General features: G+C 42.8%; 1 protein-coding gene across 5 annotated transcripts in view; it reads right to left on the bottom strand.

Annotated features, from left to right (window-relative positions):
* The window catches only part of taok3a (TAO kinase 3a), a 55,785-nt gene that overhangs the window by 21,031 nt on the left and 10,322 nt on the right, over window positions 1-24,432 (bottom strand). For all 5 annotated transcript variants that reach the window (XM_047329008.1, XM_047329012.1, XM_047329009.1 and 2 more), the window contains exons 2-10: window positions 12,842-12,977; window positions 6,845-7,084; window positions 3,882-3,953; window positions 3,472-3,573; window positions 3,191-3,236; window positions 2,199-2,295; window positions 1,646-1,759; window positions 751-842; window positions 432-525 (exon numbers count right to left, since the gene is read on the bottom strand). In XM_047329008.1, coding sequence (XP_047184964.1) covers window positions 432-525; window positions 751-842; window positions 1,646-1,759; window positions 2,199-2,295; window positions 3,191-3,236; window positions 3,472-3,573; window positions 3,882-3,953; window positions 6,845-6,976 — 749 coding nt within the window. In that variant the 5' untranslated portion in view covers window positions 6,977-7,084; window positions 12,842-12,977. The remainder of the gene's footprint in view (window positions 1-431; window positions 526-750; window positions 843-1,645; window positions 1,760-2,198; window positions 2,296-3,190; window positions 3,237-3,471; window positions 3,574-3,881; window positions 3,954-6,844; window positions 7,085-12,841; window positions 12,978-24,432) is intronic.

The raw sequence follows: 24,432 nt of genomic DNA, 5'->3' as shown, positions 1-24,432 counted from the left end.
AGCTTTAACTACTAGAATAATATTAGAATAAATCACACTGCTTTGTTTTTGATCTCGATATACATTCACGTGTGCTTTTGTTGGTATGTGTTTTCGCGCGGCGGAGGCTTCGCAGGTAATTACATAAGAGTCTTACAGTCGTGTGTGTGACCTTGCACACGGCCCGTGGTGCAGATTAACAAGGGGATGTCTTCTACTCCGACTGAGCCCGGATCGGACTGGGCTGTAATATTTACAGTTGACTGGAGGTATTGTATCAGCAGCTCAACTGGCTGTCATTTTATTTTAGATTTTGCATAAATCAGTTTGATGTCAACTACTCAATGACATTAGCATTTATGGCAGTGTCAATTCATTTATAGATATTTGGTTAAACTCTTGATGGGGAGGGGGGGGGGATAAAACATATTTGTGAGGTGTGCTCCACTCACCACTCATTGGACTGCAGCGTGGGAGAGTCGTTCTGGGCGATGTGATATAAGGCACTCATGGCGTTCATGTTGAACAGGGGCGGTTTGCGCTCCGCTAAAATCAGGCACCAAGTCAGAGAGGCAGAGACAGATGGGGAAGAGGGCAGACGAGGGATGTTTTTAGTTTTTCGCGATCACCACAAAATTAAAAAATAAATGTTTGCTTTCCCACTTGTTTCATGCATCACTTCTAATCAGCTTAAGTCTGTTAAATCGTTGACTGAACGGGCCTATACAAATGTATCTTTTTTTTTTACCAGTAGGTATATTTAATGCTCACCCAGTTCGATACAGGTGATTCCCAGGGACCAGATGTCCACTTTCCCCTCGTACTGACCCTCGTCCATGGCTAGGATCACTTCAGGGGCCATCCTGAGGAACACACACAAACACACACACACTTTAGCAAGTACGAGGTGGAATCCATGAAAATGTTATAATCTGCTAAGCCTCTCATAGCTTTTAAAGACTCAGTGGTGCTGCGACGGCAGCTCAGGTTTTTGGGAATATGTGAATGCGTTTCTGACTGTAAACACAAAAGTTGTGCCGTTGGCTGCTCATGACAGTCCGTCACTAGTCCAGCTGTTTGTATGACAATTTCATTCACGAGCAAAGTCCCGCAAGTGCATACAATACACTATATCTATATTGGGACGTAAGTCCTCGTCGTTTTGTCACATTGAATATGTAACACTGCCCGTTTTATGACACTGTAAATGTTCCTTTCAGATGCAACAGGGCGATTACAGAGAACCGTCACTGGTGTTGAAAAAGGACATGAATGAGGATGAAGTGTTTGCCTCACAGGCTACATCAATGGTGACCCACAGTGAACACCCTCATTCATTTTTTATTAGGGCAGCAACTAACATTAAGTTACATAATCAATTAATCTGTCGATTATTTTCTCAATTAATCAATTCGTCGTTTGGTCCATAAAATGTCATAACATGGAGAATAATGTTGATCGTGTCTCCAAAACCTCCACATGATGTTTTGTTTTGTCCACACACCAAAGATATTTAGTTTACTGTCACAGAGGAGCAAAGAAAACAGAAAATATTCATATTTAAGAAGCTGAAATCAGAGAATTTTGAAAAAAGAAAAAAGAGTCCTGTATTGTTGACTATGTTGTGCCCCAGTTTATGCATATGACTTGTCTTGTGCATACTGACCAGTAAGGTGTTCCCACAAAGGAGTTGGCGGGTGAGGCAATGGAGGCAGAGCCAAAGTCGGCCAGTTTGACCTGACCGAGCTCAGTCAGCAGGATGTTACCGGCTTTCACATCTCTGGATGAAGAGAAGAGAGATGATAAAGATCAGCTCCACATATGTATTATGATGATGCAGGTGTACTGGTGGACTATATGTCAAAAATACTAAACATGACACTGGGTATCCTCATCGTCAATGAGACCTGTGATGACATAGAACGGGCGAATGGATTCATGCTGCACCACAGTTTGATGCCAATTGAATGTGTCTTTGCCATTAAAGATAATATTGTGGGGGCAGCAGCGAGACGGGAGGGCTGTTGCCTCCTCACAGCGACATTCACCACGGCAGCGAAAGAACAAACTTGAGGTTTTTTACAGCTTAATTAGTAAAACACTGCCATAAAGGGAGGACATAAACGCCCCTCGTCTCATTTTGTCATGGTTTCGCTGAAGTCGCTGCGTGGTCCCTGTGGGGAAACGTTTTCGAGCGAAGGAAAAACAAACCCACTCACCTGTGAATCATATTGTGGGAATGTAGGTAAGCCAGTCCTAGCAAGGCACCATGGGTAATGGCAGCAATTTCCATCTCTTGGAGTGGTTTCTTGTGTACTGGGGGGGGGGGGAGATAAGGGTGGTGTAAATGATCAGGGATTTTCTGAAGGCGTGAATGACATAATAATGAACTCAAACAGTTTTACACAAAGGCCCAGATAATAATTTAAGTTTCCGCGTACAGTTATGAGGTGTAGGATTCAAGGCTGATCGAGATTCATGGCAACCAAAACGTGTAAACAGTTGTGATCCTACACTGGCTCCCTGTCGACTGCCACAGTAACAAAGAGACTACATCCCATGTTAAAAAGGTCACAGCAGATCGAGCAGAGAAATTCTATACAGGCCGAAGTTTAAAAAAAATCAAGGCCCGGGCCTACTGTGGTGACGGTGTATCTACGTCAGTGATGGTCGCACACATAGGTGCTTAAAATAACACATTAGGTTTCAGGTCAGAAAGGTTGAAGAGGGTGAACAGTTCAGGAGCTTTGAAAACTCAAAAATGTTTTTTGGTGGTTAAACTAGAAACTAACTTTTTTTCTCTTTCAATGTTTTTTTCCTTTTAATGGCAAATGTATCAACTTCTGCCTCTGAGCAGAAGCAGCTGGGTTGTGTCCAAAGTTCCCTCTGAATCTCACTAATCCACATGTTTGATCTATTTTGCTTATCTATACAAGATAAGCTAATCACTTTATTAGTCCCACTGCGGGGAAATTTGCCATGTTACAGCACTGGAGGTGATAGAAAACAAAAGAAACATTGACAGTAGAAAAAAGTGATAAAGAAGAAAACACGCAAGAGTATATAAAAAAATATCAATAATATATAAAATGTAAATAACTGCAAAAATACAACAAGTTAATGTTTCTTGGCCTATCTGGAAAAAGATCAAAAGCCAATAAAAAACAATTTTACAAAAATACACGTGTTAAACACGAACCGATGCACTTACCCTCTAATAAATCTGACGCGGAGCCCAGGCAGTACTCCATCACCAGCTGGAACAATATGAAGTCACAGCTCAGCAACCAATCATTTGCATAAAGTGCACTAATCCATAAAAACTTTCTGAATATAAAGCTTTGAGTCAAGTTTGTGAAAACGTTTGAGGTAGTTTTCATGTCTACGGTGGAACATTAGTCAGAAAACACAGAGAGTGAGCCACAAGAAGATTTTAAAAAACTATGAGACGAGAACAAGGACAAAAGGAGAACTAAAGAAGGACCCACTCACCCAGGCAGTATTGTCTTTCAAGTAGCAGCCTTTGTACTCTATCGTGTTTGGGTGTCGCAGCTGTCCCAAAAACTTGACCTCCTTAATGATGTCCTGCCACTTCTGACAAAAGAAAAAAAGCAGAAAAAAAGCACATGGTTACACACTACAGGTACAATCAAAAACCCTGTGGTGATTCATTTTTTTTAAACCATATTTTAGGTCAAACTAACCACAACAAAGGAATGAAATGAATGACACAACACTGCCTGTGCATTTTTTTGGACTTACTGAGATAAATGTTATCTGACCACAGCCTAAACAAATGCCTTCTTGAACTTTGTGTGAATTCAGAGTGACAACTTTGTCTTTTATTACAACGTTTAGTGTGTTGGTAGTCATGGTGTGTTCCAAGTGTGTGTCTTTCTTACTTCGGTAGTCTGCTTGCCATTATAGGACATCTTTTTGATGGCCACCACCTCGTTGGAGTAAGAGTTACGCGCCTGAAAGATTGAAAATGGAAGAGGTCAGAAGATTCCACTAAAAGTCTTGAAAGTCTTAAAACCCTAAGCAAAGTAAAGGGCAGCTCCCACAAACTCATACAGTAATCCTCCCACAGGGCATCATTAATTAGGTCAATAAATATCAATCAATTAGAAACAGACAACTAACAAAACATGCAGCCTAAAAAAGATCCTGATAACTGATTGAGCAAATAACTAGTGACTTTCAGTTTAAAATGTTAAACCCAAACATTATCATCACATTTCATCACAGAAAAAGCAAAGCGAGCTAGTGAAATGAATATGTATATAACATTTTTTTTCAAAAACATTACATGTAATACTGTTCTGCATGACGACAGAATGATACAGAAGCGAACAGATTATGTGATGTGGAAATAAATCACTTTTCATCGGACGGTAACTTGTTTTCGAGGGGGATCCGGTGGGTGAAAGCGGATGAATCCTACGCATGTAAACATCATAATGCAAAAAGCAATACATTTCCAATGAGAGTGATGTGGCTGTAACAGATTGTCTCATTGGAATTCAAACAAATTTCCCGCCTGATCAAAGCACTAAACAATGTGATTAGAGGAGGAAGCCTGCAGCTCTAAAGCGTTTGCGTCCTCTGTGCGCAAACACATGTCCGTGTTAAACCCATGGCGTTAACCTTTGAGGCATTTGACCTGAGGGACAGCAGCGCCGCAGCTCAGCCCTCAGCTCTGCTTCATCTCACTTACAACAATAAATGGGAATTTCATGTCGAGATTCAAATGGAATCAGATTAACAGCAGGCAGCAGAGTATTCCCATTTGACTTTTTTTTTTCCAGATTCATTTTATCCCTGTGATTGACATGTCAGTTCATGCATAATAGTGTAGTATATAGATAGGTGTCAGTAGAGGAGAGGGGGGGAAAGAAAAAGAGAAAATCATGTAAAGATGAAATACTGAAACACATTCAGGCTAATTGTCATTACAGAAGACAGACGGTGTGTTCAGTCAACGTGCAGCAGCGTGTGTTCAAAGCCCTGGTTGATGGGAGGGAATTCCCCTAGTTCCTTTCTATAATGGAGTTCCTTTCCCAGTCTTCCCATGCATTAACTATGAATGCACATACAATTGCATGCATTTTATTTCACTGTGCATGCAAGTACTGCATTTAACCCGTTTCCATCTTACACGGCATCAGTGCTGCAGTAATTTACTTCTTTAAACGTTAAGACAGAACAACTGAATCAAAGTAACTGTAAAAATACAGCTCGTTGGATTTGAGGGAGTTTTGTGTTCTAATTCCTCTGACTCCATGATTTTCGTCAGGTGCTCAAGGTGTAAATGAACGGCATCGTCTGCCCCGCTGGTGATGGGCACTACACTTTTAGAGTTTTGTGCTTCCTCGGCTGCTAAAAAAACGTGATTGAAAAAAAAGAAATGTTCTTCTCATGTCAATTATCAATTATTTTGGTGTGCTCAATGTATTGCGCTTACAGGCCCTGGGTTTGCTCCTTCGGCAACATACAGGACATCCATCCTACAAATTGCAGTTATTATTATTATCCTAAAGGATGCTGGAGTTGAACATCTATCTTACATAAGGCAATAAATCTATGATTTTAAGTTTAAAAAACAAAATCATAATAACGTGTTATTTGCCATCTATAGTATATCCTATATTTGTTAGCAGATATTGCGATGTTACAACTTTGAGGAAAATTACTTTTTTTTTTTTTAAACCATGCAAACACTTGCACTGTAGCTGCTCTGGCTAATAGCTAAAGAAGCTAGCAGTGTGCCAGTTAGTAATGCAAATGCAGAAGTATGTCAGTGAGCACAGCACTGGCATCAGGGCAGGATTTAGAAACACACTGGAGTCTGTTAGCCAGACGGACATGGGCACCAGGGCGGCTGGGGATGTACTGGGGCTGTGTGTGTGTGTGTGTGTGTGTGTGTGTGTGTGTGTGTGTGTGTGTGTGTGTGTGTGTGTGTGTGTATGACATGGGATAGAAGGGTTATAGTAAAGCCCTGGCAGCCAAGCAAATCCTGCCCCACTGTCGACAGCTTCTGTGTTTTTCTATACCAAGAGAACATCTGTCTTAGAAGGGAGGGAGGGAGGAGCTTTATCGCCCCCAGTCCTGCATCTGGAGGGAGGGCAGAGGAGAAGAAATGAAGGGAGGGAGCAGAGAGATGCAGCATGCTTCCACCACCCCCTTCCTTCATGCAGCTTTAGAATCAAAGGCTTGATGAGTAATTAGTGATGATGAGATTAATAACAAAGGCCAGAGATAAAGTGCAGAGAGTGGATCAGTCTCCACTTAATTGTATTCAAAGACCCGTTATGTCACGGGCTGCACTTACACGTGTGCAAATCAGTGAATCAATACATTAATATGTAAGGTGAGTAGATGATGAATTAATCAGAGCTACACTCGCACACTAATAATCATCACATAGTAAGAGCTCCTTGCTTGGCAGCAGTACGTCTGTAAATGTTCCAGCTCCTCGTTCACATGCTCGTCTTTCTTTCTGAGCTGCAAGACTCAAGCTAAATAAATTCTAGTGAAGCCAATACATTCAATACAATAGATGACTTCCATTATGTAACAATTTTTCAAAACTTTCCAATCCCCTCAAGGTCCAGTCACATTTGATAAAAGATGTTCTGGATTCTGAGACAAATTACTGAGAAAACTGGTTCTCATTCCAAGGATGGCATCTGAATGGTCCTGATAAAATGTCCAAGACGACAAAGAAAGACAATGTTTTTCACTTCCTATACAATACAATATAAGGATCTCTGTGGAATGAACTCAGTGAAGGACATTTATGGAGCAGTCAAAGTCCAGTTTTGGGGAGGATTTCCTTATTTTCCTTCAATCCTGCGACACTTACAAAGTAGACGGCACCGAAGCTGCCATGTCCGATCTCGTGCAGGTCACAGAAGACGTCCTCGGGGTCATCTTTGAAGAAGAGGTCGGCCAGCTCGGGGTCCTTCGGCAATCCTTTCCGCGTGGACGACGGCATTATGGGCTGGACATGGGCTAGGCGCCGGGCACCGCGCTCACATAAACACTGCTGCTGCTGCTACCGCCACCAGATGTCCACGATGGGCCCGGCATTGGCCAGCTAGACCTTGGAAACAGAGCAGAGGAAAAAGACCGACAATGAGCTGACATTTTTATTGTTGACAAGATTATCACATTTCTTTGAGTGAGTGTGTGTGCGCGCGTCTCTCGCACAGCAGAAGGGTGATAAGACAGACGCAGTCGTACAATGACACTATAGCTGACTAGTCCTCATGGCTCCTCCGAGTCACGGTCACACTTGCTCATGTAAACATGTGAACACACACAGAACACGTGACGGCTGAAGCTGAGTCACTGATGCACCATTTTTGCACACATGCATCATGCACACAGCGGCACAGTTGCCCCGTGTGCGTGCAGACACACACTTATTGCTGACTTGTATCACAAGGCTGCAGCCGGGCTGTGAAGCGTGTACGCATCCTGGACACCCTGCTCCAGTTAGCTTCGCTGCACACGCAACACACGCACACAGTCAGTCGCGCGCGCACACACGCACGCACGCACGCACGCACGCTCTTTCTCTCTTTCACCATGAAATCTCTCTATGCACATCAGCCAGATGCAGCAAGCAAAATCTGGCCGGCCCCACACGGAGCAAGCTGACATAAAGGCAAAGGCAGCAAGACACACAAGCATCCAGGCCGAGACACTAAGCATCAGCATCATCCTAATCCCCTGCTCTTAAAAGGGATCCAAGCAATCACACCCACTCCAAAAATATATCAGTCTTAGAGGCAAAGTCCTGCGCCCTCTAAACTGTGGCACCAGATGCAAACAAGACGATGGCGCCTCAAGGCTTCAGGGGCACGTTAGGCACAGTATGGGAATCGAACAGTGGACTGTGGACAATGACGTCAAAGCTGAAATGGACAACTTATTGTCTAAGACTTGCCATTATGATGTGGTATGGCGATAGTAAAACGATTATTCTCTTGGCCATCAGGACACGTTTTTTGTGGAAAAATGACAACTCCATTAATGGCACAAATTAACCGCCTCGAACATTGCGTAACCAAAACAAGGATGAGGATGGCGTTCTCCCGGTATTTATCCCCCGGATGGAAATGGCAGTGGAACAACTCAACCTCGAAAGAGAAAAATAATTTTGCTGACGGAGGAACAAAGGCAGGCGAAGGAGGAGAGTGATAGAAAGAGAGATATAATATGAGTGATCCTTGGACTCACTCCGCGTAGAGAGTTATTTGTTCAAATTCTGATTTTTTTTTTAGCGGTTGCTTTCTGCTTTGGACAGTGGCCAGGCTGCTGGTATGGAGTAATCCATGATGCTAACGCTACCGTTTGTTAACCCTACAGGAGCTAGAAAATGAAGTAGGAGCTTCGATGTTCATACTTCTTTCTCATCTTCTAGGGAGCTCTGAGGAAAAGTACCTGCGTCCTTCATGACAGGGACCAAAAAACAATAGCACCAGGAACTGCTGCTTAGGGGCACGAAAGTTGCCCGTTGCCTCTAGAAATGGAGACATCCTGACACGTTGCATCATGTCTTGGTTAAGTCCAACGTATTGCGGCAAACTTTGCCAAATAGCTTTGAGAATACCAGGAGGTGCACAATGTTCAGCATCATCACTCACTCAACGGAAACAGACACAAAGCAGCTCAAAGCCATTCTGCCAGCGCTCGTGTCCTCAACTCTGTAGAGACGAGGGACAGATGTGACTCATCAGCCTAGTTGTGACTGTATAAAGTTGTGACTGTATAATTGGATTTAGTTCTTCACATATTAACATCCCAAAAGGAAGGCGAGAGTAGCGTGTTGGCCAAAGAAAACCTTGACGAGGAATTAGCTTCATGCTGCCTCTTGTAATCGGCGGTGTATCGAAAAGGCCTCCTGAAGCCGCGTGCCAAGACCTGCTGCTGCCGTCTACAACGCTGTTGAAACATCTGAGCAGCAGAGTCCGAAAACTCCGTGGCTGCCCTGTAGTACGGACGGGCAAAAATCCAGAAGCAGTCACCTGCTTTCGCTTCGTGATTGGTTCTTATCAGTCACGACTCTAATACCAGAGGTGAAGGCAAAGCGTTGCTAACACACACTGTCAGTAGCAGTTCCTCCTCCCCGTTGGTCCAAGAAAAGAAATCCCTACACTTACTTTAGATCATATCAATTTAGTGTAGGCATTAATATATTTCCAAAAACAACATCATTTCTCACGCTGCCACAAAAAGACCATGAACCCTAAAACATCTGAATACTTCTTGAAACATTACAAAACTCAATCAACATTGATTACTCAATCAATATGACTGTTTGGCAAAATGATTCATGAAGAGTCTGAACTCGTATGTGTGTGTGTTCATGCTTGTTTTTGTATCTGTGTTATGCATGTGTGGGTCGTTGCCTCTACATCTCTTTCTGTGTGTGTGTGTGTGTGTGTGTCTGTCTGTCTGTCTGTCTGTGAACCTGTACATGTGTCTTCTGGTTGCATCAGCCCCGCCTGTCTCACGTCTCTCCGGTACGAGCGCTTCACATAAAGCTACTGAAATAAAGTCTTACACAACCCCCCATCTCAGCCCCCCAGACATGACTCTGCTGCTTTCACTAGTTTAAATAAATACGATAAAAATAATAAGGGAGAAAGAACAAGTGTGAAAACAGGAAAGAGAGAGAGAGCGAGATCTGACAGATAGACAGAAGATAGCTAGGGAAAAAGACAAACTGAGTAAAAGGAAGCAGCTTTACCCCATGTGACGGAGCTTTGAAAGCAGATCTAAACCGCAAGGATGGAGAGTCGCTAGATGAAAATAAAAACAAAGCATATGAACACATATGAAGTCATGTGATCGCTACAGAGACTGCACACCTCCCTCTCCCACTTCCTCCTCCTCTCTTATGATGTGAGAAGTGACGCAATGTTTCAACAACAGGTTGTAACACTGGGGGCTCAGTAAAGCTGTTACTAGTCCGGCAAAGCCCGACGTTTGGACAGTTGGGAGTGTGTGTGTGTAGTTACTGTGGATCTATGAATGGTATTGTGCTGAGAGAGAGAGCTGATTAGGCAAATGGCTTAGACAGATTAAACGCTTTGTGTGTGTGTGTGTGTGTGTGTGTGTGTGTGTGTGTGTGTGTGTGTGTGTGTGTGTACTATATGTGCACTACTGCACACTACTGTACTTAGGTGTATGTGTGAATGAATGTGTTCAGGGATACCACATGCATGCATGCACTTCATGTGTGTATCACTGTGGTGTAGGACAATGGGGCTAAAGGATTTCCCCAAAAACAATCAATTATTTATCATAAAAACAAATTATATGTAGAAGAGATTACATGGTTAACGCTAATCTAGCCTGAACATCCCCCCCCCCCACACACACACACACCCACACACTCACACAAACACACTCTCAAACCAAACCAAAGTTTGACACGGATACACGAGAAACACGCGAGCACAAACACGCAAACGAACACATTCACCCCCCCTCCTGCCCGCCCCCCCCTCGGGCCCCGTGTTGGCAGGCCATGACTAATTGATGCACCAACATATTGTACGGCCGAGTCCGTCAGGCGGTGGATATGGTTCCGCTGTGAACCATGTGCCGCCACAGTCACATTTAAATGGGACACCACACATTCTGCTCTTCTGCTAATTACGTACAAGAACCATTTATAATGGAAGATAGAGCCACAGTCTGCACAGAGCACTGTGACAAAGTTTAGGTTAGTAACACCTGAATACATGGTTAAATATAAAACTAACATCCGGTCCAACTTGCCAGACAAGTACAAAAAAATTGATTTCCTTGAAGATGAAAAAGAAAGTTTGTGATGATTTGTCCAGTTCTTCCTTCGTCTGACCCTTCAGTGGTCTCTCCTACGTCTTCAACACTTCCCTTTGGTCTGCCCACTCATATTTCAATTTCTTAAAAACAAAAGGTTTGACTAAAAGACACAGTATGACTTCTTATCATTCATTTTCCAACCGTCTCCCAGGTTTGCCAGTATCTAGAATGAACTCCAATGAGGGCACAAGTGAAGTGTGTTTCTTGACGTCGTCTTTCTGCATTCACGTCTGTGAAAGTGCAGTTTATGCTTGCTTTCATGCATGTGTTCATATTTGTACATGTTCACAGCAGACTGTCCACGTGTGTGTGTGTGTGTGTGTGTGTGTGTGTGTGTGTGTGTGTGTGTGTGTGTGCGCGTGCGTGTATAGTCAGTGGGTTTAGCGGCTTATTGGCCCCCCTCTCGGCTTTAGGCAGGAACAGGATTTAGGCAGACTGTGGGAATTCTTGCTGGGATTCAAATCACCAGTTCTAATCAGAAACGGGGGGGGGGGGGGAAGAACTAGCAAATCTGCTAAATTGTGCCTTGAGCCATTGTGTGTGTGTGTGTGCGTGAGTGTGTGGACATGCATATTAGACAGAAGGAACAAGAATTACGTAATGATCTCATTTCCTAAACTACCATTCTAACATCACGGATAGCAAAGTGAGAGCTTCAGAGTCGAGTAGGTTTTTGTGTGAAGGTGCACATGTATTGGATCATACACTCACTCAGACAGAGAGAGAGAGAGAGAGAGAGAGAGAGAGAGAAACAAAATCCATGTACTTCAGTAACTGCTTGTAATATAAAAAAACGAAAATTTAAGAGCGAGCAGATCGAGCCTCACATCTCAGAGTGCAACATCTCCGGAGAGCACTGTACTGCGTATGTGTGACGTGTGTGCGTGTGCGTGCCTCCTGCACGACACTAAATGGGTCAGCCTTGTTATGAATAATATAGAAGCCTATTTAAATGCACAATGCAGGGTTGTAGGGTGATGATGACTAGAGTTTCTTTATCAATGGAAAATATGAGAGTGGCTTTATCCTGATGTGAAGTACCTCCTCCGAGTCAATACACCTGGACTGAGTACGGGTTTATCATTTCAGAGTGACAGGCTGTATTTAATATACACAGTCACACCCCCCCCCCCATTATTTTGAAGAGGCGATAGTATTACACTGCTTTTATTATTCAGATATTAAAACGCTCAGTTCAATATCAGAAGGCCTTCATTCAATCATCTGCAGAATCACTTAACATCGCATGAGCCACTGTTTTCCTGAGGACAGAGGAAGACTCGTACCCGAAGACATAATTATGTCTCTGCAATCACTAAAGGTTTTTTTTGGGGAAAAAAAGTAAATTCTAGTCATGTTAAAACTACTCAGCTACAAGAAAGTGCGAGTGATGTATGGCTGCAGAATCTAGCCCAACAAGTTCGATACTGTCAGCCATAAAACTGGTCTGAGCTACCAGCCTTCCGGATTCAAGTATATAATTTATTTTGTTTATTTTTATTTTCTATGCTGCCAACAAGCAACCTCAAACAATTACACTACAGCAACGCCCCCACACAGGAATCCATGTGTGTGCAACTGCAAACACAGAGACAACGTCGAAAAAGTGACAGTACACAGGCCAGAGAAACTCTCTGCCTGCTTCCAGACTCGGCTGTAATTCAGCGTGACAGAGGGCTGGTTAGATGTTGTGTACATCCGAGAGCCGTCAGGGCAGCGAGCGAGCTCTCATTACGAGGCAAACGAGACCCAGTTTACTGTCGGCTGATGCCTCCGCTGGCTGTCTAACTGCTGCATGAAGGGGATTTTCGCACACACGCAAACACACACGCACACGCCTTCACTCTGCAGGGTGACATTCATGAGACAAGACAATAGATCACCTGTATAGCCTGTCAGATGTTTGCATGATGGAAGCTATAATGAAATTAAAGAGATGATGATAAACACACAACGAGGCGTCCAGATAAATAAATGACCATAGAGTCAAACTGCCTACCTGTAGGAAAATGAGTCAGAGGGGGGTGTCAGGCTGGCCTCTGTCTCCCTCTCTTTCTTCCCCCTTTTCCTCTCCTCAGTTTAAATCCCGAGTTGACTCCTTACCGACTTTCCTCATGACTGGAATAAAACTGCACCTGAGATAGGAGACGGGAGAGAAAGGCTTAGATGGTTGGATTAAGATTAAACGAGTACATTTAAGAAGTTAAACACATTAGAAGACGGTGTGCCTGTGACGACGTGACGAGGAACTGTAGAATTATAAATTGAATAAGTGATCAGTTGGTGAACATTAATCTGCAGCAAATTTTCAAAAAAAATATTCCAAATTGCAAAAGAAAGCAAATGCAGGGTTGCAGGTTTTCTTAAGTCTTCTCTGATAATAAATACCCACAGCCTTTGGACAAAACAACCAGTTTGAACTTTTAAAATCATTTATTAGATAAAAGATAAGATAATCGTCATAATCTTCCGTAATGATCATCTTTGATTGCGGTCATAAATATAGTGATTGCAGAGACATAATTATGCTAGTCTGGCACGCTTGCGAACAAAGCTAGGTTAAGCAAGGGTATTGACAATTCCTACATGCGCTGGAAGCGGTTGACCAATCACAACTAGTGGAGCCAGCTGGCCAATCAGAGCGGAGTGGGCTTTATCGGGAGGGGAGGGGCCTTAAAGAGACATGAGCTAAACCCAGGCATTACAGATAGGAGCTGCAGGAACAGACAGTCTGAGGAAATTGAATGGTTTATGAACATTACAGCATGTAAACCTTTTCAAGTGATAACCCAAATTAAAAAACTTGAACCAAAACACGAGGAGGAAAAGGGAGGTGATGTTCTTTCAAACTTCCTCCTGACATCACATAGTGGAATGACTTCATCTCTTTAATGACTGGAACTCATTATCCTTCCCGAACAACTCCGGGATTCACTGTAAATGATTTCCTTCTTTTTATCAGCTTCAGGTAGAAGATATCTAAGTTCAGATCTCAGAGGTGAAGTCATTCACCATTGTATCAGTGTGAGATAAAAACAAGGATCACTTTATTTCTCCATGATGGTGAGATAGGAACCATCTTAACGTTAGTCAATTTTCAACATATTCCATGTCCAGCGTGTCTCCCAGAATGCATCGGGCATTTCAAACTAAATGTCTTCACATTTTAAAGTGCCTCCCGTTTCAGGCGGAACACATCCACTTTCTCCCTCTTTCAAATGAATGAGTTCAAGGACACCACACACACGCATCACTGTGGACAAACACAGGCTTTCACACAGCCACAAGCGAGCACAAACAATATTTCTGATTTCACCTACACACAAAGGGTGTCACTCACTCACACACACACACTTTACGCATCAAATCAGAGCGGGCGGTGGTTCTGACAGCGGAGTGCTGCCAGCTCCTGGACTGTGTTCCACTGTGACAAGCAGGTGGTGCAGCAGCCACAAGCTTCACCACTGAACACAACGCTGCCCCTCTCACCATACACACAATAAACCCAACTGTTGTCTAAAAGAAGCTCGACAACCAGGAACCGCAGGAGGTCATTTATTCAGTACATGAATGACCCAGTGACATTTGCTTTGAGCCGCTTACATCCTGTGTGGAATCAAACCGATTCTCTACTGTACCTCTCCCATTCGCACCCAACCTGCCCCTCTCTCTTCTTGATTGTGCCGAGCAGCGGACTGGGTGCTCAAGAGGAACCACTTTCAATAATAAAAGAAGAAGAGGAGAGGATGGAGGGATGAGCGGAGAGAGGGAGAAACATGTATTGTGCCCCGTCTGAGTGTCCCTGAATGATTTATAACACAAACTGACGCTTGCAGGAGCCTCTGGGAAAGTTGCAGCCGCACTTCTCCTCCTCCTCCTCCTCCTCGCTCACTCCACCCTGCTCGGCATTTGTGACCAACCGACAGAAAGACATAAATAGATGAGAGAAAGAGTGAGAACATAGCGCAAGAGTGAGAATGCATTTGTGTGTCTTCTACTCAAGTCCATCTTCAAGAGAAGAGCTGAACGTAAACTACCGTCTACAGCTCACAATTGTTTTCATTCTATTAATGTGCCGCACATTTTCTGATTAGTTGATGAACTGTTTACATTAGAAAATCTCCGAAAATGACACCTTTCAATGTCTGTTTTTGCCTCGAAAAACAAAAACAAAAACAGTCAGTTTACTGTGGGGTTGGGCGATGTGGTGATTTTGTATCGTGAATGATCTTGAAGACCTCAGTCCAGAATGGTTCTTTCAAGTTAATTGTCAGTGGTTGTGACTTTTTATGACATTTACACTCGGTCTACCCTCATAAAGAGGACTCTAAGTTCACAAACCTACATTTTTTATTTATTTTTTTACTGCCTACTAGGCTGTGCTGATTGGCCAAATCATATGACATCAGAATCAGAATCGTGTTCATTGCCAAGAATGTTTTTATTTTTATTTATTTAACTTTTTTTTTTTTACACAGGAGGAATTTACTTTGGTGTTTTGGTACATAACAAGTACTGTACTGTAAGTACAAGCAGTAACGGAAAACTATACAATAAAATTAAGTATGTATATTTGAAAAGTATGTGCAAAATGGAAATATGTTCAATCTGTCACAGAGTTACATCTGTACAGGTTGTGCTGCAGGGTAACCTTTTTGGTTAATGAGTAAATAAAAAGTAAAGCCAAGCTTCGACACTAGTCGGAAAGCGTAGGCTCTACTGATCAATATCCGGCTCCTACTTTTCTGTTCCACCTGCTCCATGACACACTGTGAAATGAATCACAAATCCCGACGAACGTGCTGCCAATTTCCCGAGGAGCAATTTCACCAGGCAAACAGTTTCGTTGTCATTTTTGGATTTTGGACAAAATCACCCAGTAGAACAGCTTTCAGAGGGATCGGTCAAACAATTCATCCAAGCTTGATGCAACATCCGCAATCAGACAAGAACTTTCAAGCCACTTCATTATATGTTGACCAACAGCCACAGGCATCTTCGATGACCTCATCCGACTTCCTGGATGAAAGTTTTTGGCAATTCTGTGTAGAAGGTCAGGAGCCTTTGAGCAAGTCACGAAACAACCAGTTGTTCTCAGAAGAATTGCTCGAAAACCTTTGAGTAGCTCAAACTGACAAGCTCTCCGACGTGGCTCTCGTCATAAGACTGAATCTATCTTCATAATACCTCTGAGCCCGGATTTCTGTGAATTCAATCAACAATGATGATAATGAGACTCGAGTGTTGCACAAATTCAACACTCAACGATTCCCCCGGAGTGACTGACGATGACTGAGCGGGGCTTCTGACGAGTCATGCTGGAGGTAGGTATGCAATAAAATCACACGTCGTCCCGTGGTGGAATACGGCTTTAAATAAAGCTGAGAAGAAGAAAAAAAAACTGAATATGAGGCGATTTCCGCAATACACAAAAAAATGATCCCGGGATGAAAAATAAACTAATCCAGTGAGATAGAAAGAAACTAAACATTATGTCCCTGATTATCCTGCCAGGGCGGCGTGGTGTGGATTTTTATAGCAGTGACTCATTTTCACAGAGTAAAGAATACACAGACACACACACACACCCTCAACGCTCTAAAGCGGGATTTGGAAACTTCGGGGCAGCTCTCCTCTCAGGAGCTTAGTGAAACTATTGAGAAATGCACACACACAGCCGCACACATGCACACACACCAAAGAGCGTTACCTACTCAGATTAGCTTTAAGGCTAATGCCAACACAAATGTGGGTGTCGGTGGATTGAGGGTCAAATACGAGGCGACTCTAAATCTGTAGTTTATTTGAAGCGAGTTCCTCTTGTTGCCCTTAAGGCAACAAACGGCCCCAAAACCTCACGACTGGCCGCACGACTTGTGTAGAGGTAGAGCGGATGTTGAAAAGTTGAGCTTGGCACCAATGACCTTTTCACGGACCTCGACATTTCCATCTGATCAGAGGTGACGTCGTGGGCCTTTCAGTCCTGACTTTAAATACAGCAGAAGAATCAAATATATCAGAAGCAGCTTTTTCACTTTTCAAGTTCTAGATAGGATAGAAATGAATCTGGAGGACACAAAAATAAAGGAGTCACCCAACTGCTCAACAGCAGTCACGTAATGACGCGGAGCAGAGATAAATATTCATTAACATTCAACTTAGGAGACATTTTGAAAGTAAACAAAGCAATAAAAATTACCTTACTTAATGTTAGCTTAATAAAATCTCTTCCTCCTGACTCCACTTCCTGTATCTGTCATTTCAAATTAAAAAAAGCTTTGCAGAGTTGTGCAATTGTGATTTCATGACACATATTTTTGTAGTGGTGAGCTGCCGCGGCAAAAACAGACATGTCCATTAAAGTGGATTAACTCTCAATGTTTGCCAGGCCAAATCATTCACACTTCTGGCTATAAGCAGATGACAGCAGCTCCACTTTTTGCCCTAAAGCTTTGGGTCAACATCAATCTTAATCTCCATATTGATTCAGAAAAGCCACTAGCAATGAATCAGACTTACATGGAATTATCTAAATGGCACACGCACAACTACGACACACAAAAAACCTTTTCACACCATTTTTCACTCCTACACATGTCCACATGTAGGATCTGCGCATTAAGAAGCAGCTATGAAATATTAAGATACCCGAGGAGGTCACTTGCGGGCTATCTGGGAGTAGCCAGGGGCTGTGGGGGAAAGATAATATGACTCAATTATGGAGCGTTGGCTTGTCTACTTTGAAAATCGAATAACTCACAAAACACACAAACACATAGCCACTCTCCAAATCTGTGGCGGTAAGGCACATAAAACCTAGAAACTAACATGAACAGACAGTAAGTCAAGGCAAGAGTGAGTGTGGTTGAACTTTTCAAAAGTCGCTCACGGTAACATTTGTGATGCGAAACGTGAAGCTGGCTAGGGCAACACATGGCAAAAGTTGAACCATCCTCTGTTAAATGAGGCATCGACAACTTCATCACCATCTTCAGGTAATTCATTAGCTGGTTGGATTAAGATGTCGTTGGTGAATTTCCAGTGCAGGTTACAGTTCGTCTGTTATAAACGCCGCAGCGTCTCAAGTTTTTGTGTTATTTACTGCTGTTGAGGAAGTGAACGGGGTTAGTCCCAGAGCGAGACAACACTTCGGCCCTGGAGAAAATGAAAGCGCATCTTCCCTGCTTCCCTAACTGCGGTCCAAGCAGGAAGAGGTTAACACTGGGACCAGATCTTCCAAAGTGTGGGATTTTTTTTATATAGGGGCCCTTAAAGCTAACAACACAAGCTACTTATCATGAGAAAGCTTGCAGAGGCCACTGATTCCGGGGGAAAAAAACGGCGACAAACTTCATCTTACCTTTGATGCTTGGTCATGATAAGTTGTGCTTCGATGCATATATCCGCTCCCGTTAGCTGGCATTAAGACTACTTGTCACTTTGAGATGATACCCTACCACCACTGGCAGCTCTGAAGTCATTACGTAGCACTACAAAGAGTGTTTGTAGAGAGAGATGAACACTGGTCTTTGCTCAAACTTAAAGAATACTTCAAGAGACACAAGTGAAATTACAGTTAAAGAGTTTTCTTCTTGTGAGAAAATGCTTGAGTTAAAAGTTGAAAGATTAATGGAAGCTATTATTTATTGGTAAGTTAACCAAGGAATTGATTGACTAAACAGCAAAATAATGGTTAGATTAATTGAAAAAAATTATCGTTAGCAAGCAGCCTTAAATCGATACGCATCATATTTTAAAAATGACCAAAAACATGAGAAATTCACAGGTCCTTGCTCCTAAAAATGAGCATATAAATCTTATTTCTTTGTCTTCTGTGAATTATTGATCATTAGTTCAAGCCCTTATTTATCTAATGCCATCCGAGGATTTGTTTTTTTATAATTTGAACTCAACTAAGTAGTGGATGACTATTCCTTGAAACACATGTGGAAGCCAAATACATAAAAAACTAGACGTTTCCTTTGAGAGTCTGCAAGGCTGACTTCATGTGGCTTTCACAAAGGGCATGATGATGTCACCCTTCTCAAAATAAAGTCATTCCTTCACATAAACTGCGATGGTGAAAGCTGCATTTATCTCAGTTCCCCGAGGAAACTCACCTCCGGTGAGAATGCAGACAAAAGATAATTACAACAAAGCATAAAACCTCTCTGGGCGTGAGCATGGATCTCTCTGAGACACGGACCAAAATGTTCAGGGAGGACGGACGACCTGTGACCGCTGAACAAGACCATGTTATTATTCTCAGCTGCCTTGAAAGACTTTCTCTTCTAAAAGTATTATCTCCCCCAGTGGAGGCTTGGAAGAATAAAAATCATCAGTTACTGAACTGCCCCCCAAAATAGAGTGAAGCCTGAGATCTCTTCTTTTGTATCGTGGGCAAAGCACTGTGCTAACAGGTGTATCAGCAAGTACTACCAGGTTTACCTCTGCCTGATAAATCTGTATGTGACTGACGCGGTAATAAAGGAAACAGATATTCACACAATACAAGCGAAACACAGCCGCACAAAAACTATCCCTTGTCCAATGTGAAAGCCTTTATAGAGCAATCCCATGAATCCAGAGGGGCCGATGTGTGTGCGTGTGTGTGTATACGTGTGTTTGTGTCCCTGCGGAGCAAAGCCTGGAGTATTTTCTATTAAAGCCATTCATCCTTTCTGGGAACTATCAGTGTTAGCGCCTTTTCAGATTATTTTTTTTTCCCAACCTGGTCAATAGTGTGAGATCTACCATCTTGCTTTTCTGAAACCCACGCAGTCTTTCACACACTCAAAAAAATCAATCTCTGTACTGTCTTTTTCTAGTCCTAAATAAATACAAACACACAAACACACACACTAAGTGCAGTGTCACTGTGCTGTTCAATTATTCAACAGTCCCTCATAGACAATTTTGCACATCAGAGAAAGTGAGTGAGGAGGAGGAGCAGGGGGTCGTTCTTGAGCCCCACCAGCGAGGGTACATAGATCAACAGGTTACACGCACACACACAAACACACACACACACCTCTGTCTGAACAGCACCTCTAACTGTGGAAGCTGCAATTTGACCAAACCAGGGAAACTGATCCTGCTCCATGTTTGAAGTTGTACGTGACGCAGCCTGTAATCCACTGTGACCACTGTAACCACAGACTTACACTGAACAGTGATAGTTTTAGCTCTTCTCGTGCACTGTTGGGTTTTTTTCAAGGGTGTTGCACTTCTCCATGGGCCTGCCAAGGTGACGCCCAAGAATAGCCAAATATACACACACACACACACCAAGACATGTAAACACATCTCACATTTCTAATTGTAGGTTTCTTTAAAAAAAAAAAAAAACTATTTCCATCCATACAGTATTTCGGAGTACCCGGCTTGCTTCACGAAAGCATGTACATGAAAGAAGTGGCACCGCCAACCTTTAACAAAACCTATTTTACAATACTACACACAACAGTGTTGATTCATGTTCACAGGTTTTTATCTGGGGATTCATTTCTAAAGACCATATTGATCTGCTTCAATGTCTCCACTCAGTTCAGCTCTCAGTACTGGAGATTTACTTATTTTATTATTGCTACATAAAAGTTATCTTGCACACTTTACCACATTTCTGATTAGGACATTGTCAATGATGCATTTTTACTGTTTTCTATGCAGAACAGAAACACCACACAACTGAACATCCCAAAGTGTGATGACACTTCACCAGAGTCAGTGCTGACGAAAACGTTCTGTTCATGTCAAGTAGACAACATGATCAATCTGTGGAAACACGAGCCAAAGTCCAGATTAACACACACATAGGCAGACAAAAATGTACAGTTTTAAACTGCAGGGCACAAAGTTCGCATTGCCTCCAGGTATGTTATACACATAAGAGTTAACTCAATCATACTAACTTGGGTTAGTCATTAGCCGGCTGATTGTTACGGGTGCATTCATGAATTCACGGAAAAGGTTAGCTTAGCGCTTCATCGTAACTGTTGTTCAGAAATTCAGTTTCTGTTTCAAATCACTCAGATTTTGTTATTTGGAGGCTGCAGGCAAACTATGGTGCAGTACAAGTCCGTAATGGTGATTTGTTGTTTATTTTCCAAAAAGAGAAAGGGAAACAAGCTTTCTCCAAAATCGCTTATTGCCCCTTTAAATGTACCATGATGGCCTGTTCAGGTGATGAGGTCACATCAGGAGAGCAACAGTCAATCACAGGTTTGAACAGGGTGTAATCTGTAAAGCATTGGCCAATATACAAAGTCACATTTAATTCATAAAGCTGACAGAGAATCTTTCTACACCAGCTCAGTATGGTGACACCCACTGTCAAATGCAAAATGATGCTACTGTAGAATGATTTAGTATGTATGAGTTGAAAGTGTCAATGTCCTTGCACCAATTTCATAATGACCACACCTCCCCTCGGAACGTTAGCTAATTCAAATGAATTCAAAAACGTGTGCATAGGTAACAAGAAAAACATCTCGCATTCCTTTCAAACTTCAGACATTGCTATTTTAATGAAATAAGAATACAAGTGGGAAAAAGAAGACAAGACATAATTATTCAACTTTTCAGACTCCTTTCCCACAGGGACATTTATTTCCCGTGCTTTGCTTACACCATGACAGCAAGACCAAAATAGAGCTGAGCAAATCATTCTCTCAGCTGGAGTATTATTTGAATTATTCAATCCGAGTAAAAGGTATTTACAAGGGTTTAAATTTGTGCTCATAAAATATGACGAACATGGTTTCATGCTTTGTTCCACACCGGTAGTGGGATGTTTTCCAAAGTTAACAAAGGCAATTCATGAAACACATTATGGTGGTGTTTTTCATCAAGCAGCCAGGAGGATATGACTAACATCTAGACAGGCTTAGACACAGATGCTGGTGGACTCATAACATTCAAGTGACTTCAAGAAGTAAAAAAGAAAGCGATTACCTCCTTTCTATCTATGAGCACTTCAAGCAATCTTTTCCCAACAAGACAGACACAAAGAAGTTCCTCCGTGGATTAACAGAACACGATCTATACGGTCTGTTTTTGCAGCCTTTGTCAATACTCCAACCGCGACATTAGCCCATGTCCATTTCTGTCTTTACTCGCATCCATTGTCTGTGTTTCGTCACTTAGGCTACTAATACTACAAAACAGCAATCTTCGTCCACACGGGCGATTGAGCTCCATTTCAGTAAGAATCCCCATCCATATTAACACACATATCACTTGACAATTCATGTTCACTGGACGTGTGCGTGCTGGTGTAAACAGGAAGCAGATTGTCGAGTCTGCCGTTGGTTGCTTAGTTACAGAAAACACTACTACGGAGGAGGAGGAGAAACACCAGTGGTGAAAAGTAAGACAATACTTTACTAAGAGCAACAACAAGGTGGAACTGCTCCTGACAGATAGTGTTTACAATACATGCAATCGCCACTGGTAGTTAACTGATAAGAACCAATCAGGAAGAAACTGCTGGTGACGGCGTCATTGTTTCCAAATGTCTACAATGTAGCTTGGGAGTTTTCAAACTAAAGCGGGGCGAGGAGCGTTCCTAAACTTCTTCATTTGAGGCGCACAAAAACTCCAGAGTAGTGTGGAGAGCAGGTGTTACCGGGGCAGCGGTGACGTATTTTAAAACTAAAACAAAATAATATGGATGTAGCCTTAGTTTCGATGTCTGTTGTCACCTTACAATTCACGGATTCCACAAAAAAAAAGGAAATATCTTTTGCAGACTTAAGCTTTAGTTTGGTGTTAATGGGCATGAGGTTGATGTTTGAAAGAAAAACGGGTAATGTGAGAAACAGTGGCAGATTTTGAGAGATTTACCCTAAATTTACGTTGCTAAATTATCCTCCTGTTGTTGATTCATAAAAAGAGGACAGACAGCAATTAAGAGTAATTGTCAATTAGTCTCGGTCAATGAGGTGTTGGCCTTTGGCCCGCAGAGTTGTTATCGACGCTGGCTGAAGCATATGGCTGCTGCTGGTGCTAAACCGCGTGAAAGCAAAAAAAAAAAAAAGCCAGGCCAACGAGGTGACGAAGGCTGGTGTTTTTCATCAATGTGTGTAATACTCACTACCGCTGGCCACATGCAGCCAGGCTCAGCTGGGACCCTGTGACTTGATGGGCCGTATTGACTAGGCAATAACCCCAGGGCCTGTTTATGACACTACCAATTCCCGGCTGTATTGATTTTCACTGTGGGCTGCGAAAATACTCTTTCGGCTGCACACAAATATTCAAGTCCATATTACACACAGATATCAGCTCATAGACCATGGGTGTGTCAGAGGGTAGAGCAGTGAGAGTGATGAGTCTGGGGCTGTTTGACATCAAGGCCACATGACAGATCAACTACGACTGCACCCACTGAGGTTTGAGCCCCGATATCAAACATTCTGGCTCTTCAAAGACTCACATGTCAAGTGCTCTTTTGCAAGTGTGTGTCTTAGACGAGACTCGTGGTGAGAGAGTCCTATAGCTCCGTCCCTGACACCACACACGGAACTGATCTAGTTTCAGCTCCAAGTGTGTGTGTGTGTGTGCGGTGTGTGTGTGTGTATACAAGGGAAGGGTTGAGCGTAGAGTGAAGTGCTACTTTAAAGCCAGACAGGATTTTCCAATCAAGAGCAGCAGAAAGATTAATTGTGGTCTGCTGGTCTGCTCTGCAACAAAAAGCAGTGCAAAAGAGAATTTGGTGCGGTGAGTAGGACATTTTTTTTCATTAGGAAATATTAAAGACACTCAAATTAACAGATGCAGGATGAGCTGCATCAGTTGGAGTGTGAGTGATGCTGTCGTGCCGAGTCAAGCTACCACTGTCTCCCCCTTTCTCCCAGATAGGATGAGTGTAAAGCAGTTTCCCTCATTACTTTAATCTTTTCGATGGCCTGATTTCCCTAATTTGCCATCTGAGGTTTGCCAAATTTCCAGGCGATACTGACAGCCTAATGTACAAAGATTTATTCTAAATCTTCCTAGCAGTTCAGCGTATGGATCCCGTCTATATGGTTCCCATGTAAGACGTCTATGCCGGGGGACTCGGACGTCCTCTCCGACTCTCTTGAAGGCAATGTTCTGGGGAGGGAAAAAAACGATGACGTCACGCAGTCATTCGCCAGGGCCTCGGGGGATGGCGGGGGATGTTGTGATTCATGGTAACACATTTATGTCCAGGACTCCCACAGCTGTCAGCTTCGTATCAGCCAGAACAAAAATGCCCTGTGCGCCCGCTAGTGCATCACAGGGAGCGATAATTGGTGCTGCTATGATCACTGCTGTTACTAATATTAACACTAATAACCCTACAACTATCACTATAACTAGCGATATCGCCCTGATTGATCGGCCTTTGATTCTTGCTCAGAACTATCCTGCCTAACTATGTGCCTGGAGTTAATGTAAGTGACAAGTTGACACTATATTAACAATCAAACTGAATTAGATTTTCTGCAAGAGTATGTGGCTTTCAGTTGACTGTGAAGAACACCAAAAAAAGGGGAAGGTGGCATGAGGGGTTTGTTTCACCTCACCATAAACTTTGTCTTATTCACTGAGCACTAACATGGCACA

The sequence above is a fragment of the Scophthalmus maximus genome, chromosome 19 (assembly GCF_022379125.1).
Source record: "Scophthalmus maximus strain ysfricsl-2021 chromosome 19, ASM2237912v1, whole genome shotgun sequence".
Taxonomy (NCBI): Eukaryota; Metazoa; Chordata; class Actinopteri; order Pleuronectiformes; family Scophthalmidae; genus Scophthalmus; species Scophthalmus maximus.
The sequence above is the reverse complement of the archived record's forward strand: the minus strand, read 5'-3'. Positions and strand labels throughout refer to the sequence as shown.